This window comes from Hemiscyllium ocellatum, chromosome 1 (assembly GCF_020745735.1).
Source record: "Hemiscyllium ocellatum isolate sHemOce1 chromosome 1, sHemOce1.pat.X.cur, whole genome shotgun sequence".
Lineage (NCBI taxonomy): Eukaryota > Metazoa > Chordata > Chondrichthyes > Orectolobiformes > Hemiscylliidae > Hemiscyllium > Hemiscyllium ocellatum.
The window spans coordinates 96187289-96208490 of NC_083401.1; the positions used below are offsets into that span (position 1 = coordinate 96187289).

At 39.2% G+C, this 21202-nt stretch overlaps 1 protein-coding gene across 2 annotated transcripts in view; it reads right to left on the minus strand.

Moving 5' to 3' along the window:
• fip1l1a (FIP1 like 1a (S. cerevisiae)) overlaps positions 1 to 21202 on the minus strand; it is a 99668-nt gene that overhangs the window by 29343 nt on the left and 49123 nt on the right. For both annotated transcript variants that reach the window (XM_060824210.1, XM_060824200.1), the window contains exons 10-12: positions 19422 to 19587; positions 14736 to 14762; positions 13997 to 14048 (exon numbers count right to left, since the gene is read on the minus strand). In XM_060824210.1, coding sequence (XP_060680193.1) covers positions 13997 to 14048; positions 14736 to 14762; positions 19422 to 19587 — 245 coding nt within the window. The remainder of the gene's footprint in view (positions 1 to 13996; positions 14049 to 14735; positions 14763 to 19421; positions 19588 to 21202) is intronic.

A 21202-nucleotide genomic window follows, 5' to 3' on the forward strand; every position in this document is an offset into this window, starting at 1 on the left:
GAAACCTATTATTATCCTCCTCCTAATTCACTACGTTTTAGGCCATATGAAAAATTTGAAATTACGTGCTGTATGTGCAAGATTAGAATATTAACATATCAAGAAAAGCATGACCTCTGAAGAACGGCGATGAATGGGGCAGGGTGCAGTGGTGGGGGGTGGGGCCTACATGGTCTACTCTGGTTCTTACGAACCTTACTTTACATCCTAAAGTAAATTATTGACTATTATTCTTTTTTCTGCCATTCAGCCAATCTTGCTCCTGCAGCTTTATTCCAGTGGCTTCAAATTTTTAAAATCATTTGGCACTTTCCCATAGACTCTTATAAATCACGTATATCACATCAACAGCACAGCACTTACTCAAGAAAAGCTCATGATAGATATTGCCCATTTCTGTGGTATAGATGCTAGGCAATCCTAATGCAAACAAAATCTCAACCGTTATCCAATCTGTTTCCTACCTGTAATTACTTGCATGGAGTTGTATGTAACAGGAAACCATTGAATCATTTCAAATAATGGAATCAATATCACAGTAAAATAAAATGTGGAAATAAGTAATGAGTGAACCATGATGTGAAAATAGTTACAAGCAGTTAATTTTAGCACTGTTTTGGAAATGGGGAAGGTTTTATAAAATGCAAACCACTTAACATAGCAACAAGATAGTTTGTTTCTTTGAAAGAAATTCTGCCAAATTTTGCTCTTTCTACAGGCAGCATGGTGTACTTCAACAGCCTCGGGTCACTATCTGACAGTACTATTGTGCTTTGACATCCACACATACGGTCTTCCAGAAAGAGCTCTATTATCATGAAGGGTGGGAACCCTGGATCATATTCTCTTTCCTGAATTCAGAGTGTTGATAGTAATTATTGAGTCCTGACATCTCAACTGAGATCAGCCAACTCAGCAAAGACCACACGTCAAACCTGAGGCATTCCTGTTGTGTATGACTGGATATTATTGGGAGAGTAAGCAAGATTCTACCTTATGAGCTCAATGATGTTACCCAGCATTTCAATCTCCATCATTAGTTACTTAAAAGGACTCTCCAATGAAAAGAACAGCTAGCATGTATATCACACCTTTCACTCAGTCCAGCCAATGAAATACTTTTGAAGTCTAAGTACGACTATGACATAGGAAGACAAAGATTTGAAAAATGTTTCTTTGAAAGAAAGTGGGGAAATTGGCTTTTTAAATACCTGCAATTAAAAAGTGGGCTCATAAGTTAAAATAAATTCAATTTTAGGGACAATTGACTTATTATAAATAGGTTTTAGGTGTGTAACAGGCAAAGATTCCTTACCAGAGCAGTATTTTTCTGGACCGTTTGATGTGACTGGCTTTAATTTAGAACTCAAGGTGCAGTTGGACTTAGAAACCCACACACTGAAGAATTGGCAGGTTACCTTGCTCACTGCCTAACGGGTTGGCAAAATGCCAACTGCTCATTGAATACTTCCATATATCCTTCCGGTAGAATATTTATGTAGGTAAACTCATCCAAGAAATTCAAGTTTTAAACAGGTGGACCATTAATCCATTGTTCTATAAATATACTGTTAAATCAGATTCACATTTACTACAGTCTGCACTCCAGCAGTAGCCAACATATGAGGATGGCACATGCATGAAAAGCAGCAAACAGGCTAGACATGAGTGATATCTTTATCCTCGTTTCTACTGAAAGACAAAAGGATTCGCCATGACCAAGCTTCTAAATGGAGGAATGGAAGATAAATTTCTTCATAAATGGCTCACCCATTTTGATACTGATTATAGCAAATAACAATGAATTAAATTTAAAGTGAATTAAATTTAACCTCTTTCAATTTAATTTGTTTCACTGTTTCGTTATCTTCTGTGCATGTCAATCATGAGGTAATCCAGTTTCTCAATGATTTGGAGATGCCGGTGTTGGACTGGGGTGTACAAAGTTAAAAATCCCACAACACCAGGTTATAGTCCAACAGGTTTAATTGGAAGCACGCTAGCTTTCGGAGCGACGCTCCTTCATCAGGTGATTGTCTGATGAAGGAGCGTCGCTCTGAAAGCTAGTCTGCTTACAATTAAACCTGTTGTACTATAACCTGGTGTTGTGGGATTTTAAACCCAGTTTATCAATAGCTTTTACAATCAACAGCTCTGGGTTATTTCTGCTAACAAAGAACAATGTGGGTAGTAAGGGTGCAGTTAGGTGTGGAGTAGTGTTTCAAACCCCATCACCTCAATCTGAAGCAAATACCCAGCTGGATGGCAACCCAATATTCAGAGGTCTCTTAGATTCACTTGCTAGGGCTATCTAGAGTGAACTCAGAATCATATTTTTGACTCCGAAGTGGAAGTTTTCCAACTGAGCCAACTCTTACTTTCAAGTCAGTAACCAGCAAGCACAAATTTAGCATTACTAGAAGAATGAATGAAATAATTCAGTAAACTCTATTTTGGTGCAAAGACTTAGGACATGAAACACTATTAGAAACAGAGCTGAAATACATAAAAAAGGTAAATAATCATTTAAAGGGGAAGTGCAAAATATATATCTAAAGCACAAGAACACTCAATCAAATAACTCCTTCAGAGAGCTAATGTAAGTATGTTAAATTGAATGGTAATTTCCTGTGTTGTATAATACTATGATTTTAAAGTACTCCATTAAAAAAAAGAGAAATATACATAAACACATGAGAATCATTTGCTCAGTTATCACCAAAACAGAATCTAATGCGTTCCTTGAGGAAGGGGTAAGTAGTACTTGGGTCGGAGAATGTGTCAGTGCATTGGTCATGAAGAAAATATCATAACCAAGAGGTAAAAATCATATTAGCTTGCTATTGGTCCCTGAATAATTTCAAATGGAGAAATTTTGCCAACAAAACAAAAGATTAATGGCAGAGAAGACAGGAACATAAAAATACAGTGGAGATTAAAATTAAAAATTAAACCAGTGGGGAAAACAATGGTAGATGCATTTCAGTGGAGGTATGATTCAGGTTCAAGGAAATTTAGGGATTCGTGCAAACACATCATTGAAAAGTAGAAGTCAGGTATGAAAATAATCAAAAACGTTCATGAAATGTTAGTCTTTACAACTAGCGGGGTAAAATGTGAATTTAAAAAAGGAGGGAGCATTGGTTCAGCTGTACAAAGCCCTAAATTGAACAAATCTCACGCACAGTGTAGAGTTCTGGACACTGTACCTTAAAAATGATAGACTGTCTTTAAATTCGGAATAAAGTATATATGTTTCAAATCACAGCCATGCCATTTGGAGGTGTAATGAAACAAAGTTGTGAAAGTGAACAGAAAAGTGGAACTTGCTTCTATAAATGCAGATGCTAGCTCAGAGATCAATAAACTTTTAGTCATGACCAAGGGTATTAAGGAACATGGATGAAGTTAGGATATGGATCAGCCATGATCTCACCTGAATGGCAGACCAGACCTGAGAGGTTGAATGGTATACTCCTGTTCCTATGAAGGAAGGGTTGCACCTTATGGTATTTTACCATTTGGCAGACTGAGTATGATGTGCAAAAACATGGCATGAAGACTGAAAAAGCAATACAGCATTTAAATGAAGAGAGACTGCAGAGCTCAGTGGTACAGAGGAATCTGGTGTCCTGGAACATGAAACTAAAACTTAATATACAGGTACAGCAGGTGATCAGAAAAGCAAATAAATAAATGTTATTTATTGTTAAGGAAATCACAGAATCACGGAATCCCTGCAGGCCTTATTCAGCCCACTAAGTCCACACTGACTCTTCAAAGAGTATCCCACCCAGATCCATTCCCCTACCCTATCCCTGCAACCCTGCATTTTCCATAGCTCGGGTTAAGATTAGAGTGGTGCTGGAAAAGCACAGCAGGTCAGGCAGCATCAGAGGAGCAGGAAAATCAACGTTTCAGGCAAAAGCCTTTCATCAGGAGGCTTCTGCCCGAAACATTGATTTTGCTGCTCCTCAGATGCTGCCTGACCTGCTGCGCTTTTTCAGCACCGCTCTAATCTTGACTCTAATCATCAGCATCTGCAGTACCCACTTCTGCCCGGAAAAATGCTAGAGTCCATTATAAAAGAATGAATAACTGACCATTTGGAAAACATTGGCAGGATCAAACAGAGAATGGATTTTTAAAAGGGAAATCATGTTTGAAAAATCTACTGGAATTCTTCGAGGATGTAATCCATAGAGGTGATGAGGGAGAGTCAGTAGACGTGGTTTATTATTCAGACTTTCAAAGGGCTTTTGATGAAGTCCCAAAGAAGAGATTAATGTATAAAATCAAAGCACATGGGAACGGGGGTAATGGACTGAGATGGATAGAAAATTGGTTGAGACAGGGAAAAAAAAATAGGAAACAAGTCTTTTTCCAAATGGTTTTGCCAGTGACAAGAGGAGTACAGCATGGAGCTCTCAGACCCCAACTATTCACAATACACATTAATGATTTGGTTGATGGAACTAAACACCATATCTTCAAATTTGCAAATGAGACAAAGCTGAGTGAGAGTATGAATTGTGAGGAGGATGCAGAGATGTTTCAGTATGATTTGGACAAGCTGAATGAGTGGGCAAACATTGTGGATGCAGTGTATTATGGATACATAAATGTGAGGTTATCCACATTCGAGTAAAAACAGGAAGGTAAATTATTATTTGAATGTCTAAATAGCAAAAGGAGAATTTGCAACAAGACCAGAGCCAGTCGCTGAAGGTAAGCATATATGTACAGCAGGCAGTTAAGATGGTAAATGGAAGTTGGCCTTCAGAGTGACAGGATTTACATATGGAGCAGAGATGTCTTGCTGCAAATATACAGAGCCTTGGTGAGACCATAGACCTGGAATACATTGTGCAGTTTTGGTCACCTTATTTGAGGAAGAATGTTCTTGCTTTAGAGAGAGTGCAGTGAAGGTTAATAAGACTGATTCCTGGGACGGCAGAATTTACATAGGAGAAGTTGAAATGGTTAGGATTACATTCACTGCAGTTCAGAAGAAGGGGATCTCATGAAAACCCTATAAAATTCTAGCAAGACTAGACAGGGTAGATGCAGAGGAGTCCAGAAATAAGGCACATAATCTAAGAATACTTGGAAAACCATTTAGGACTGAGATGAGGAAAGATTTCTTTAGCCAGAGAGTGGTGAGCCAGTGAAATACCACAGAATGCAGTTGAGGCCAACATTGTATGATTCCAAGGAGGAGTTAGATATAGCACTTGGAAGTGAAGGAATGAAAGGATATTTGGGGGGGGCCTAGAGGAGATTGGCCTACTCCTGTCCCCATAGTCTATATTTCTATGATATAAAAACAGGCCTGTGTGTTTCTTGCTTCATGAAATTTTTGGATAGCTGTGAGAATATAAATCCCAACAATGCATTTTGACAGAAATTGAGGTTGATGTCATGTAGTGTCAAAGTCTGATTTTTGCCTTTTCATATTCATTAAAATTGTTTGCAAAAGTGCAACAGTGTCGGCAGGTTATGAACACCCAATAGCTTTGAATTATGTATTTCTAGGCTCAGTACGTAGATACTGACCAGCAGATAAAATAATTTGTATGCTTTAAAATTTTCTATTTGTTCAAAGGCATAGTTGATCGAAATTTTCTTCCTGATGCTACATAATTCTGATCTTAGCGGCAATTTTGAAATTCTGGTTTTAAAAAAAACTGCTGACTGCACAGTAGCATAATCTGATGCTGAAAAACTACATTCAACAAGGAAGATATTTATTGAAATCTGGCTCAACCATATCAATGTAAATTTTACATGAACAAACATGGAACTCAGTAGCTTTTGTAAGAGATACTCAACACTTCAGCATCATATTATGTGCATTGAAGAAATGTGATCTAAAATCGTCCCCCCTTGAAGGAGAGGAAACCTACTCAGTATGAAAAACTGAGGTTTAAATTTAAATTCTTCTAGGAGAAAGTGAGGACTGCAGATGCTGGAGAGAGATTTAAATTTAAATTGTCTGGAAAGAAAAAGTCAAGTATAATTTTCCTTACTACAAGGTTTAGTGGTTTGGATCTTATTTAGTAAAATACAAGTTTAAGATTAGCTTGTTTACAAAAGTGATTCACGTAATGCCTTGTCCCGAATCGCACTATTAGAATATGTAGTATTTTAGGAGCTGTGACATTTAATCTTGTACAAATATCAAAGACGAAAACAATGCTGGAATGTGTAACAAAAACAGTCAAATTAAAATTGACTTAGGAGAAGATTTGATGAGTCCCTTGGTAAGGTGCTTGAATTATGAAAATTATACCACATTATACTAAAGATATAGAGCCACAAAGCTAAATCTATATCTAGGGAACAGAAAACTAACAGAATTGATGTTTTCTGCACAGGACAGTAGTGTATCCATGACTCTTTTATTTTCCTTTTGCAAGCTGGTGTGATTTTAAAAAGCCCGATGAAACCAAGTTAGAACATGGTATTGTAGGCTTGTGGAAGAAGCAGAATTTTGAGAAAAAGAATAGTGAAAGAAAGCATATCAAACAAATCTATATCAAAGCATTGTGCAATCCTTAATGTGGAGGGAAAGAGACACCCAAGTTGTCAATCAAATAAAAAAGATTCTGACTGTTATAACATTGTTGTTTGTGGGGACTTGCTGTGTGAAACATGGCTGCTGTTTTTCTGACACTATAACAAAGAAAACATTTCAAAAGTAGTTAATTGACTGTAAATCATAAAGAATGGCCTGTAGTCCTGAAGAGAAAGATACAACTGCAAGTCTGTGTCACATAATGTAAATAAAATAAAGTTTAAAGACAATTTGCACTTCTGTAATTATTAATAATCTTGAGTGAGAAATTAGTGCAATAGACTCTTAGAATGTGGAATTTAGCTTCAGTGAGCATTTCTGATGGGAAAAATAAGATTGTCCATCTGAATTAATGAATGATGTCAGTTTTTAGTAGCATTTGGGTGTAGAGTTGAGTAGGACAGTGTAGGTTTTCACGCTATTATTAAGGAACCAAGTCAGTGTATGTTTAATGGGTGAGGAAGAAAGAGATTTGATCATCAGACATCAAATGGAACAAAAGAAAATTGTGGAGATTTCAAATGAACATTGAAGTGGGGTGGCACGAGCAAGGAGATAAAAAGTGCACAAAGGGTTGAGAGAGCCATAATGTTTGTTAGATTTATAATGCAGATACGTAAGCACAGAGCATGATAAATAAAGTTGCTGAGCTGCAGCTGTGACTAACCACAAGGGAATATGATGTGGCATTAACTTTCTTGTTAAAAGACAGTACTACGTAAGCTACACTCTTGAAGTTAGCTTTAGGAAACAGAAATGAGCAAGCGAAGGGATATCAGGGGAGAACATTTGGGAGGTAGTGATTACAGTCCAGCTGGACCAAGACAAACCAAGAATATTTATCTTCAAAAAATGATGCAAAGACCAATTAAACTCTTTTTAAACATAAACATACATGGCTGGCTGGACCAGTATTTACTGCCTACCAGTAATTGACCAGAAGGCAGCTGACAGCCTGTCTCTTTGTTGGCTACGTAGAACAGTCCATCTTCCGTTGTTACACCGGCACCACTCCCCACCTCTTCCTCCGCTACATTGATGACTGCATTGGCGCCACCTCGTTATCCCGCAAGGCGGTTGAGCAGTTCATCAACTTCACCAACACATTTACCCCGACCTTAAATTCACCTGGACCATCTCCGATACCTCCCTCCCCTTCCTGGACCTCTCCACCTCCATTAATGACAAACGACTTGACACTGACATTTTTTTTTACAAACCCACCGACTCCCACAGCTACCTGGATTACACCTCTTCCCACCCTACCTCTTGCAAAAATGCCATCCCCTATTCCCAATTCCTCTGTCTTATCTGCTCCCAGGAGGACCAGTTCCACCACAAAACATACCATTAGATAGTTTTACATAGAACATTAAACGCAGTACAGGCCCTTCGGCCCTCGATGTTGCGCTGACCTGTCATACCAATCTGAAGCCCATCTAACCTACGCTATTCCATGTACGTCCATATGCGTGTCCAATGGCGACTTAAGTGTACTTAAACATGGGGAATCTACTACTGTTGCAGGCAAAGCATTCCGTACCCTTACTACTCTCTGAGTAAAGAAACTACCTCGGACAACTGTCTTATACCTATCTCCCCTCAATTTAAACCTATGCCCCCTCGTGCTCACGGTCACCATACTTGGAAAAAGGCTCTCCCTGTCCACCCTATCTAACCCTCTGGTTATCTTGTATGTTTCTCTCAACCTTCTTCTCTCGAACGAAAACCACCTCAAGTCCTTCAGCCTTTCCTCGTAAGACCTTCCCTCTATACCAGGCAACATCCTAGTAAATCTCCACTGCACCCTTTCCAAAGCTTCCACATCCTTCTTATAATGCGGTGACTAGAACGGTACACAATACTCCAAGTGCGGCCGCACCAGATTTTTGTACAGCTGTGGCATAATCTCATGGTTCCGGAACTCGATCCCTCTATTAATAAAAGCTAAAACACTGTATACCTTCTTAACAACCCTGTCAACCTGGGTGGCAACTTTCAAGGATCTGTGTACCTGGATACAGAGATCTCTTTGCTCATCTACACTACTAAGAATCTTACCATTAGCCCTGTACTTTGCATTCCAGTTCCTCCGACCAAAGTGAATCACCTCACACTTGTCCACATTAAACTCCATTTGCCACCTCTCAGCCCAGCTCTGCAGCTTATCGATGTCTCTCTGTAACCTACAACATCCTTCGTCACTATCCACAAGTCCACTGATCTTCGTGTCGTCTGCAAATTTACTAACCCACCCTTCTACGCCCTCATCCAGGTCGTTTATAAAAATGATGAACAGCAGTGGACCCAACACTGACCCTTGCGGTACTCCACTGGTAACCGGACTCCAGGATGAACATTTCCCATCAACCACCACCCTCTGTCTTCTTTTAGTAAGCCAAATATCCCACTCTTATGCGTTTTGTACAAACCTTATCAAACGCCTTGCTGAAATCCATATACACCACATCAAACGGTTTATACTCATCTACCTGTTTGGTCACCTTCTCAAAGAACTCAATAAGGTTTGTGAGGCACAACCTACCAGATGGCCTCCTTCTTTAGAGATCGCAATTTCCATTCTCACGTGGTTGAAGATGCCCTCCAACGCATCTCATCCACATCCCGCACCTCTGCCTTCAAATCCCACCCCTCCAAACGTAACAAGGACAGAACCCCCCCGATCCTCACTTTCCACCCTACCAACCTTCGCATAAACCACACTGTCCGCCAACATTTCCGCCACCGCCAAACGGGCTCCACCATCAGGGATATACTTCCCTCCCCACCCCTTTCCCATTTCCGCAAAGACCATTCCCTCCATACTATCTGGTCAGGTCCACGCCCCCAACAACCCACCCTCCCTTCCTTCCTAGCACGTTCCCCTGCCACCGCAGGAATTGCAAAACCTGCGCCCACACCTCCTCCCTCACCACCATCCAAGGCCCCAAAGGAGCCTTTTACATCCATCAAAGTTTCACCTGCACATCCAAAATGTCATTTTTTGTATCTGTTGCTCCCGATGCGGTCTCCTCTACATTGGAGAGACTGGACGCCTCCTGGCAGAGCGCTTTAGGGAACATCTCTGGGACACCTGCACCAATCAACCACACCGCCCTGTGGCCCAACATTTCAACTCCCCCTCCCATTCTGCTGAGTAAAAGCAGATCCTGGGCCTCCTCCACCACTGCTCCCTCACAACCTGACGACTGGAGGAAGAACGCCTCATCTTCCGCCTTGGAACACTTCAACCCCAGGGCATCAATGTAGACTTCACCAGTTTCCTCATTTCCCCTCCCCCACCTTACCCCAGTTACAACATTCCAGCTCAGCACGGTCCTCATGACCTGTCCTACCTGCCAATCTCCCCTCCCACCTATCTGCTCCACCCTCCCCTCTGACCTATCACCTACATCCACATCCCCATTCACCTATTGTACTCTTTTCTACCTTCTCCCCAGCTCTCTGCAGCCCCACCTCCCCCCCCCCCTCCACTCCCCTCTCTGCAGCTAAGGAAAGCGGTTTCCTTTCCTAAAAGGATATTAGTGATACAGGTGGGTATTTTTCAAAACAATGGGAAGGCAATGGTCTGGTGGTACTATTGCTAGACTATTAATCCAGTAACATTAGCACTATGCCACCACTGCCCCAATGAAGCATTTAATAAACGTGCCACACAACAGATTTGAGTGTAACAGGAGACAAAGAGTACTTATATATTTTTTTAAAATGTAGGAGGATTTGTAATGAAGTTCCTCAGATGTTCAGACCATGTTCTTCTTGATAGAAATTCACAACCTATACCTTTTATCACAATCTGAAGATAATACTAAGCTTATAAATAATGTTAACCATGAGGAGGCCAATGTATAATTTCAAACCTAGGCTAGTGTTCTGAGGACATCAGGTTCAGATCCTGCCATGGTGAAGTTTGAATGCAATGAAATCTGGAATAATTTAGAGATCAAAGAGATGTAAAGCAAAATGAGAATCAGCAAGTGAGAGTATGGAATGGAAAAAAATACAAAAGCCACACTTTGCAGTAGATATGAAGATGACACTAAATGACTGAAGGGGTAATGCAAGGAAAAAAGAAATTAGAGGAGTTGAAAGTGACATCAATAAATGCTAGCTAAAAAAATACAGGAGCAAAGATCATGGTCTGTAACTGTTAAATGAAGTCTTGAGTCTAAATCTCTGTAAGCCATGAAGTACCTAATTGAAGAATGAAGTGCTGTTCCTCAAGCTTCCTTTGAACTTCATTATACCATTTCAGAGATTGATAGGGTGTAGAGAATAAAATGATAAGCAACCAGAAACTGGATATCTGTAGTATGGACTATATGGATGCGTGTGCAAATCGATCATCCCATGTGATGGTTTTCAATAAGTTCCTCATGGCTAGTGTCTATCTCCCTCAAACATGTTGAACAGCAATTTAACATTTGCAACCCTCCAGCCACAGAGTCTCAGAGCTTTACAGCATGAAAACAGGCCGTTTGGCCCAACTTGTTCAGGCTTCCCAGTTTTCACAATTAAACTAGTCCCATTAGTCTGTATTTAGGCCATATCCATCCATGTACCTGTCCAAATATTCCTTAAAATGACAAAACTGTACTAGCCTCCATTACCTCTGGTAGCTGTTCCAGACATTCACCATCCTGTGTGTGAAAAAATTGCCCCCACCCCCAACCAACCCTTTTGTATCTCTCTCTTCTCACCTTAAACCTATTTCCTCCAGTTTTAGTCTCCCTGACCATGGGAAAAAGTTGTTGGCTTTCTAGCTTATCTACACCTCTCATGATTTTATAGATCTCTAAAAGGTCACCCCTCAGTCTGCTATGCTCCAGGGAAAAAAGTCTCACCCTATCCAGCCTCTTTTTATAACTCAAACCTTCCAGTCCAAGTTGCATTCTCGTAAATCTTTTCTGCATCTTTCTATTTTCATAATATCCTTTCTATAATAGGGTGACCACAACTGCACACAGCACTCCAAAATGTGGCCTCAGCAACATCTAGTACAGCAGCAACAAGATGCTCCAACTCCTATAGTTAATACTCTGACTGGTGAAAGCAAGCATGCGGAAAGCCTTCTTCACCATTCTGTCTGTTTATGACTCCGCATTCAAGGAGCTATGAACCTGTACCCTGCAAATCTCTTTGTTCTTTAACACTCTTCAGAGACTGTGTAAGACCACCAAAATGCAATTTATCTAAATTAAACTCCATCTCCCATTCCTCAACCCACTGGGCCAGTTGACTAAGATCTCACTGCATTCCCAGATAATCATCTTCACTGTCCACTATTCCACCAATCTTGGTTACTAAGCATACCTCCTAAGTTCTCATCCAAATTACTTGCATAAATGAAGAATAACAGTGGGTTCAGCACCGATCCCTGTGGCACACCGCTGGTGATAGGCCTTCAGGTTGAAAAACAATCCTGTACCACCACCCTTGACCTTCCACTGTCAAACCAAATGGCTAGTTCTCCCTGGAACCCGAGAGATTTAACCTTACTCAACAACCCACCATGCTGTAGCTTGTCAAAGGCCTTGCTAAAGTCCACGGAGACAACAATGCCTTCTACTTTTTTAGTCACCCTTTTAAAAAACTCAATCAAATTTGTGAGATACGATTTCCCAAAAAGCCAAAGTGATTGTCCCAAATATATCCTTGCCTCCAAATGACTGGAGATCTGGCTCTTAGAATGCCCTCTAACAACTTACCCACCACAGATGTTAGGCTCACCAATCTGTAGTTTGCAGACATTTCTTTTCTGCAACATTTCTTATACAGTGGCACAACATAAGCCACTGTCCAATCTTCCGACACTTCACCCATGGCTGTCAATGATACCAATATCTCTGCTAGCCTCCCACAAAGTCCTGGGATATACTTCATCAGGTCCAGAGCATTTAGTGACCTTAAAATGCATTTTAAGACTTCTAGCACTTCTTCTTCAAGACATTATTATTTATCTCCCCAAGCTCCCAAACATCCATGCCTTTCTTGATGGTGATGACTGATGAGAAAGATTCATTTAGGATCTTGCCCATTTCTTGTGGTTTTGCACATAGAAGACTTTATTGATATTTAAGAGGCCCTATTCTCTCACTAGTTACTCTTTTGCCCTTCATGTATTTATATAATTTCTTTGGATTCTCCTTTACCTTATATGATAAAACTATCTCATGCCCCCTTTTAGCCATTCTGATTTCTCTCTCAAGTGTACTCTGACGCCCTCTATATTCCGCAAGGAATTCAGTCGAGCCCAGCTACCTATACATATCACATGCTGCTTTTTCTTGACCAAGACCTCAATAACTCTAGTCATAATGAGTTGTAATTCACTAGGAGGTGGGGGTAGAATAAAAGCCAAATTAACTCTGACAAAAAATCTAAAATAAACTTGCGATGCAAACCCAGCCACGATCATGTTGTTTTGCCTCATAGTCTACTCAGAAGAAACAAGTGGAGATAAGTTCATGCATAGGGACTTGGTTTCTTCATTTGATTATTTTATACTGAAGTCTATTTTACACTCATCAATTTGACCTTTGCACTCTGTGTGGCCAAGCAAAATATTCATATTTGAAAATTAGCTTTCCACTAATGGTCACAGATCATGGAAAATGATGCAAGTATTATAGCCTTTTTTAAAATGAAAGTAGCTCTGTCACACTGTTTCAATATCCAATGTAGATGAAAAGTCTGCGACTGTTGCTTCTGCTTTTTCAATTATTTCTTTCAGCAACCTCGAATCCATTCCTCTAGACCAAACTACTTACTAATTTCCTTTTATGTCACTAACTTTAACACACTTTCTGTATGAATTTCTACCTATGTGACAATCTATCACACTCCTCTTTCAGCATATAATCCATTTCATTTCTGAGGACATGCAAAGTATTCATTTTACACTTTAGCTCTGCCCTTTGCTACTTGAAGATTTGCTTTTGAAATCTTAACAGGCCCAGGTAACAGGACAGTTATGAAGCTGTGACCAATGAATGTATCTTTCAGACTGTAAGAGTATAAACATTGGTGACCTCCAAGAGTGACTGTTTTTTTCCCCCTCATATCCATTTGTAAATGATGCAAAATATAAACAGGGTTGTAAACAACCTCATAAGGATAGATGAAGATTTTGAAGCAATAAACTGAGCAAATAGTTCCTAGGTATTACAAAATTGGTAACATGGGAGACAGAGCTGAAAATTTGTTGCTGGTTAAAGCACAGCAGGTTAGGCAGCATCCAAGGAACAGGAAATTCGACGTTTCGGGCCAGAGCCCTTCATCAGGAACATGGGAGACAGGACTCAAAAGCAGAAAAAAAGCAGTCAATTATACATAAAATGTATGTGCAAAGCAAGATGGTACTTAAATATGCTCAACATTATAGTTTTATAATGTTACCTTTCTAATGGCACAAGTGAAGGTGGTGGAGCTCCAGGTGGAGGCAGGAAGCCTGAAACAAACATTTAATTCTTAAGTAAATTCTTAAGTATATTCTTAAGCATTCCAATTTACAAGCAAGTTATAACACCAGCTCCACAAATGTACCATTGCCTACTAAATGGCAAAAAAGCTTTGGATTTTCAATATTCCATGATTTTAGTAGTATCCTTGAATAAAGAAATATTGGACTTGTACTGACGGTTTTCCATTGGCTTTATTTTCACAGTCATAACTATTGCTCGAAATTAGACCATAAAACAATTAAACTTCGGAACAGAATTAGGCCATTTAGCCCATCATGTCTGCTCTACCTTTTGATCATGGCTGATTTGTTCCTTAACCCCAATCTCCTGCTTTCTCCCAGTAACCCCTGATCCCCTTACTAATCAAGAATCGGTCTGTCTTAAATTCACTCAATGACTTGGCTTCGACAGCCCTCTGCACCAATGAGCTCCACAGATTCACCACCCTCTGGCTGATGAAATTCCTCATCTCAGTTCTAATCAGAACCATTTGTCAAATACTGACATGGAATAATGCACTGAATTAAAGCCCAATTGTTTCACTGAAGTTTCCATGCCAACACAAAATGGTGTAAATATAATTACAGTTGGCATGGATACCTTTATATTCTATATTCTCCTTTTATACACAAACTTAACCATAAAACTACTATTTGTAGTAATATGAAGCATACCTGGTGGTGGTGTCGTTAAAGGCATTCCTAGAAAGAAATATATTAAGTTAGTAACTCCATAAAGCACATCATTAGGTTTTATTTTGTACAGTACATCTAAAAGCTGGGTGCAGGTGGCAAATTGGATTTCTTGTTCTTTCATATCCAGTCTGAACTGATGAGACCAAGATCATCTTCAACTAAACTCAATGGGCACGAAAACAAAAAACACATTTAAAATGTCAAGCATTGGTAAACTAACTCAGTCATCAATGTGGATTGAGCTTTAAATGGTAACAGCAAGCTCTCATCCAAGATCAAATTGTTGGAGAGTGCAGAGGAGGCATTGCTCTGTTTTTAATCTGTGCCACACTTTGGGAATGCCTAATAAATGTTAGAAATTCACAGTGTGTAAAGAGGTCACTTGGCACATTATGACCAGGCTACTGGCAAGTAGCTACTCTACTTTGCAACATCTTGGTCTGCAGCCATGTAGGTTTAGGCACTTCAAGTGCACATCCAAAAAAAAAGGTGTTACGGATAGAGAAACAAACTCTTTCAGACAGTGAGTTCCAGTTCCCCACCACCTTTCGGGTATGAAAAAAATCTCCTCGAATCTCATCTGAACCACTTAACCTGAACTGATGCTCCGTGGTTTTGGGGCCCTCACACTCAAGATATCTAGATTTGTGGGGGGCTGAGCGAGAGGTGGGGGTGGAAGAGAGCGCGAGAGGTGGGGGTGGAAGAGAGAGCGGGAGGTGGGGGTGGAAGAGAGAGCGGGAGGTGGGGGTGGAAGAGAAAGAGAGGTGGGGGTGGGCGAGAAAGGGAGGTGGGGGTGGGCGAGAAAGAGGTGGTGGGTGCGAGGTGGAAGAAGAGCAAGACACTGAGCCAAGCGCTCACATACCTTTCCTTAAAAATAGCTTTTGCGATGCAAGTATCACTGGCACTTATCGCTCAGCCTTAATTATCCCAAAGGTGGTGGTACTGAGCCACCTTTTCCACAGTTTCTGATGAATAAATCTGTAGTTCTGTCAAAGCACTATAGAGAATGGTAGCAGATAGATTGCTCAGCCGTTTCAGAGGGCGCCTAGGGGTCAACCACATTACTGTGCATATGGAGTCAATTGTAGACCAGACTGATGATGGTTGCAGGTTTGGTACCCCAAAAGACATCAGTGAACCACAGAGATCACCATGGCAATCTGGCAGTTTTATGACCATATTAATGAGACTAGTGTTTTATTCCAGATTTATTTTCATTAATTATTTGAATTTAAATCCTCGAGTTGATGCAGGAGGATTCAGATCCCCACAGCATTAGTCCGGGCCTCTGGATTACTACCACTATGTTTATAATTTCTGCCTGCCATCTGAAGAGTTGGTGGAAAATACTTCAGTGATAATATGTGAAGAGCAATAATAGGCTGGAGATGGAACTTCTGCACCTCACTTGGGATGTAGTCCTTCCTCAAGGAGCTGCTGGTCAGCCTAACTGTCCAGCAATTCTGTCGTCCTAGCAAGGCCAAAAGGGTCCTGATGGTCCAGAACCAGGTAAACATGAGGTCTTATCGGGGGAGGACTGTAGGAAACAGCTGCAGGTGGGGAGGACCTGATGTGCAAAAGGGTTCCTTAGTGGAGATGTTAACCTCTTTCTGCCAGATGCCGGAGTACAGTCACCTACCTAAGACCACTCGGAAGTTTTTTTTTAAACAGACCTCAATAACCACATGCAAAATGGTTAGTAAGAGTCGGTCCCAAGTTATTGTTCCTTTTGGAACCAGAATGCCACTCTGCATATTAGTAGGAAGCCTACTGTTACTGAAGCTCTGACGTTTCTTGCCATCGTTAGACAGCTAGCCAATATCACCACCTCAGTTGACATTACAGATGTCACTTAGGCAAGTAGTGGATGATTGCCTGGTGTTCACTGTACAACTCCTCAAGGGCAGAAAAGTTGAGGCAGAAGGTAGACGTACACACAAAATATGAATAACAAGACATTGACATGCTCTTCCTTTAACAACGTACTGTAAATACATGGACTAGCTACAGTTATTCTGAAACTCAACATCACAAATGTTTAAAAATAAAAATAAAAGAAAGAAATACCACAAGCAACACAAACATACGTGCTTTTCCAAAGCAGCTTGTGTCACTATTCAAAACTTAACCTTTATGGATCAATGGAACTAAAATACTGTTTGAAATATGAAATTGCAATCAGTTTCAAATGTTCAGCATCAGAGGCCAGCCATCTGCGAACAATTTATTATTTCTTTCAAAGGGTGCCAGATGTACATCTTTCATACTGTAGCAGCAGGTACAAAAACTTTTATTAAAGGGCTACACTCTCAAAACTATTTACTTGACCTTTTCTCAGATTCAGAAATGAAGCAGATTATTAGTTACTGAAATCTTGAATTTAATTAATTTCTTACAAAGAAAAAAATCAGTTAAAATAGTAGTGAAAAACATAATTGTACGGCGGCACAGTGCATTCTGTTTCATGGTTGAGAAAGCTTTAGCTTGAGATGTGAAGGAGACTAACTTTGAGCTCACTAAGATACATTTTTTTTTCCTGTCTGGATACACTTAATGCAATTTCCAGGTTGGCATTTGTGTTAATAAGCAACATTTTTTTTTAAAAAGTCTTGAAACAAATTAAAATTGCTTCAATAACCTCTTTCAACGCAGCCAATCAAAACTGATTTTTATGGCCAACTAGCATGTGTTATCTTTCACTTTAACTGAGCAGCATGCACTTAAAACCAATATTGAGTGAAGAACTAAGGGGGGAAAAGTCCCCATGCATGCTCAATTCCCCAAAACCTCAACTGACACAGGCTTTCCTGAGTACTTTGAAAATGGGCCAATGCTTCAATGGAAGATTGGACAAGTAAAATAAGTGCACATATTCTTCTATAGCTGAAGTTCAGAATATTGTACTATGCATCCAAATTAAGTTGGCATAAGTTCCATGACTGTGAAAATGAACTTCTTTCATGGACTTATTCTTATTAATTTATTCAGTAAACACAGACTAATTGGATTTTACAATTTGGTGAATTAAGAGGGCATAACATTTTCAAAGACATTCAGTACTGATGTGCTCTGCACCCGCAATCCTCAACCAGACTAAGCATTACAGAGATAAAAGACAAACATCGGCAACAAGTCGTTGTAGAAATGTTGCAACCCAAACTGGGATGGATTTACTCAACAGAATCCATATAATGCAATAAACTTGCAGAAATATCCACTCCTGATGGTTTTGAAGTTGAAAGCTTGTAATAGAGAATTTAGGGAAAGGGACACTACTTGCAAAGCTACAGAAATTCAACTTACACAACAGCAAACAGAACAGTACAACATAATAAAACAATCCAATATGGTTGAAAAATACAATTCTTTCTTGAAAAATTGTAAAATATACATGAAATCAAAACAAGTACATTAAAATACTTGCTAAAACTGGGACAAACTATAAAAGTTAATAAAATAAAAAGTTTGATTAAGTGGTGCTGTATTTAATATAGATTTCAAAGAGTGTTCCACAGGATGTTTTATATTTGTAGTGATTTAAAGATTTTGGCATGGGAATACTATTCATAGGTAACAGCAGTCTTTTTCATTGAACCCAACAGATTGTAAGTTCTATTTTAGAAACTGCTTTGAAGATGAAGCGTTGGAAAGAGCACAATTAAAATACAACTAGGCATAAGCCAAATCTACACAACTTAACGACAGATGCCAATTTGGAGCGTCAGGTTCTTAAGCTTGACTAAATATAGGGTGCATTAAATTAAGGTGCACTTTTTCCTTTGAAAAATGCAATCTTAGCATTCTTCCTACCTTTTATGTTTCCAAGGTTATAAAAAAGGAAATAACCTATTTCTTGTCTTAGGTCAATAAACAGTACATGTGCAATCATAAAAATCACATTCTCTACTGCTCTTTTGGTTGAAGTTCAAGAAAATCTACAATCAAAAACAATGTGCTAAAAATACTGGCAAAAAAATTGTAGAGAGTTCATGAAGTCTGCATAGCACCATACATTTGTTCTTATTGAGTACAACAATTATCAACAAACATTGTCAAATTATGAACCTTTTCTTGAAGGAGAAAATAAGTAAAAAGAGGGTGCAAAGTGCTTTCCATATAAAATTAGTTGGCATGTCATAGTGATGCAAAATGGTTTTTAACTTATTCCTTTTGTTTTGGAATTATATTATTCAATATTTTTTAAAAGCAAGATACTGAAATCATATAAAAGACAAAAGAAGAATTCTGACCACCCACTCCCATTCATATTCTTTGGATACCAGGTTGTCATGAAACTGGGCTAGAAATCCCAGTCATTTTTTTCCCGCCCAGTATCAAGACCATTTTGGACCGGAGACTAGCTGAATTGGAAGTAAGTAAAATTACAGGAGTATGTTAACCAAACAGCATGGGGAGATCAAGCAGGTTACATCAAAAGTACTTTTCTTTCTTTGCCTTGAATCATTAAAAATGACTCTCACCAGTGTTGCATTACAATTATTTTTGATTCAAACTAATACTGAGGTTAAATCCCACATACAATACTCATGGCAAAATTAAGATCCAAAAAGTTCAGACTTCAGAGTTATATGCAGAAGAGAAACAAAGTAAACACTAAACTAAAAATGCCTATTTCCACGTGAAAAAGAACAGCTGAATTCTGACCTGGTGGATGAAGAATTGGAGGCCCAGTATTGACAGGTGGTGGTGGTGGCAAGAATGGAGGAGGTGGCCCAGTCAGATGAGGTGGAGGTGCTCCTGGAGGTATAAACGGAGGACGTTTTGAAGAGGTATTGTTATTAAATTCGGATGCTGGATGGTCTCCAAGAACCTTTTGGAGAAAAGAGAACAACGAAATTCAGAATTAGATGCAACAGGGTTATGGTAAGCCCAGAAGTAAGCTGTTGGTATTATTGTCAACTATTTGATTAAACAAATTTGACTAAGCTAGTTGGTTAGTTATCAAGGCCAGCTGAAGGGATCGAACTGAAGAGTTCAGTGAACCATGCTTCAATTTTGACACCTCTTGTTATTTTGAAAGTACAAGAGTTTTAATTGAAGCTCCCATATTGATGCTGCAATGCTGTGAAGTGCCTTGATTACCAACTTAATTTAGCAACAAAACACAGTCAGCTCCATACTATTTTTAGCATTTTATTAAAAATTAAACTGATAAGGGTAATGAATGATGTGGTTAGAAGTAAAATCACAAGAAGGACAGAATTTAATAGGTTAATATCCCTAATGACTGTCAGGGAGAAAAATGGCAAGTAGTTAAAACCCACAAATTATTCATGAATGAATTACCGGTATGAGATAATGATTACATTTGTTGAAAGGGAAAGGCTGTTAAAGTTACCAATAAAGTAGAAAGCCTCAGAATTGGTGTATTTTACAATTTAGCAAAGAAAGGCCAAGAAACTATTAAGAGAAAAAAAACATGAAATTGACTACAAAGAGCAATCAAAACTGACAGTAAAGGTTTCTAATGGGATGTTAAAAAAGGAAAGAGATTAGCAAGAACAAATTTGTTTCAACTACAGGCAGAAACATGTGACTTAATAAAAGAAATAACAGAGAATCTAAAGTAATACTTTATTTTTGTCTTCAGAGGAAGACACAACAACCTCACAGGAATACTAGGAATCAATGGAGTATGCAAGAATGAGGAATTGAAAGAAACCAATATTAATAAAATAAAGTAGTACTGGAGAAAATAATGGGATTAAAGATTGAAAATTCCCCTGAACTTAATGATCTACACCTTGGAGTGTTGAAAGATGCGACTACAGACAGAAGATGATCACCAGGAGGATTCTATAGAATTGTGAATAGTTTTGACAGACTGGAAGATAGCAACATATTTTGGAAAGGAGAGAGAATGAAAGTGGAATTAAAGAACTTTATGCTTGATATCAGTAGCAGGGAAAATACTAAAAATCTATTATAAAGGATGTGATAACCGGACACTTTGAAAATAATGGTAGGATTGGGTAGAATCAATGTGGATTTATGAAAACAATCATATTGTAATGATTGTAATGAAGTCAGCCAGACGGACATCAAAATATTAACACCCTGATTGGACAAGATTAACAGTCCCAATCAGGGAGTCCTGGAGGACAGACAAAGAAAAGAGAATGTCAGAAATGCTGCTCACTCCGAGAATTGGCCGTGGAAAGAACTGGATCAGTGCCAAGGCTTTCCACATGTAAATAAAGAGTGGCTTGGTGACAGGATACCAGTCCCTGTGGAGTTATTTTAATATTTAAGTTGACTGTTGATTTTTTTGGGGGGATGTAACTAGCAAAATAGATGAGGGGGAGCCAACGGGTGTGGCTGTAAACATGCATGGTCAATATGAGGCAGTGTTCGCCTGAGTGAGCCAGGGAGTGAGTATATTTAGGCATTTTGTTCAAAGTTAGAATTCAGTGCACAGCATGAAA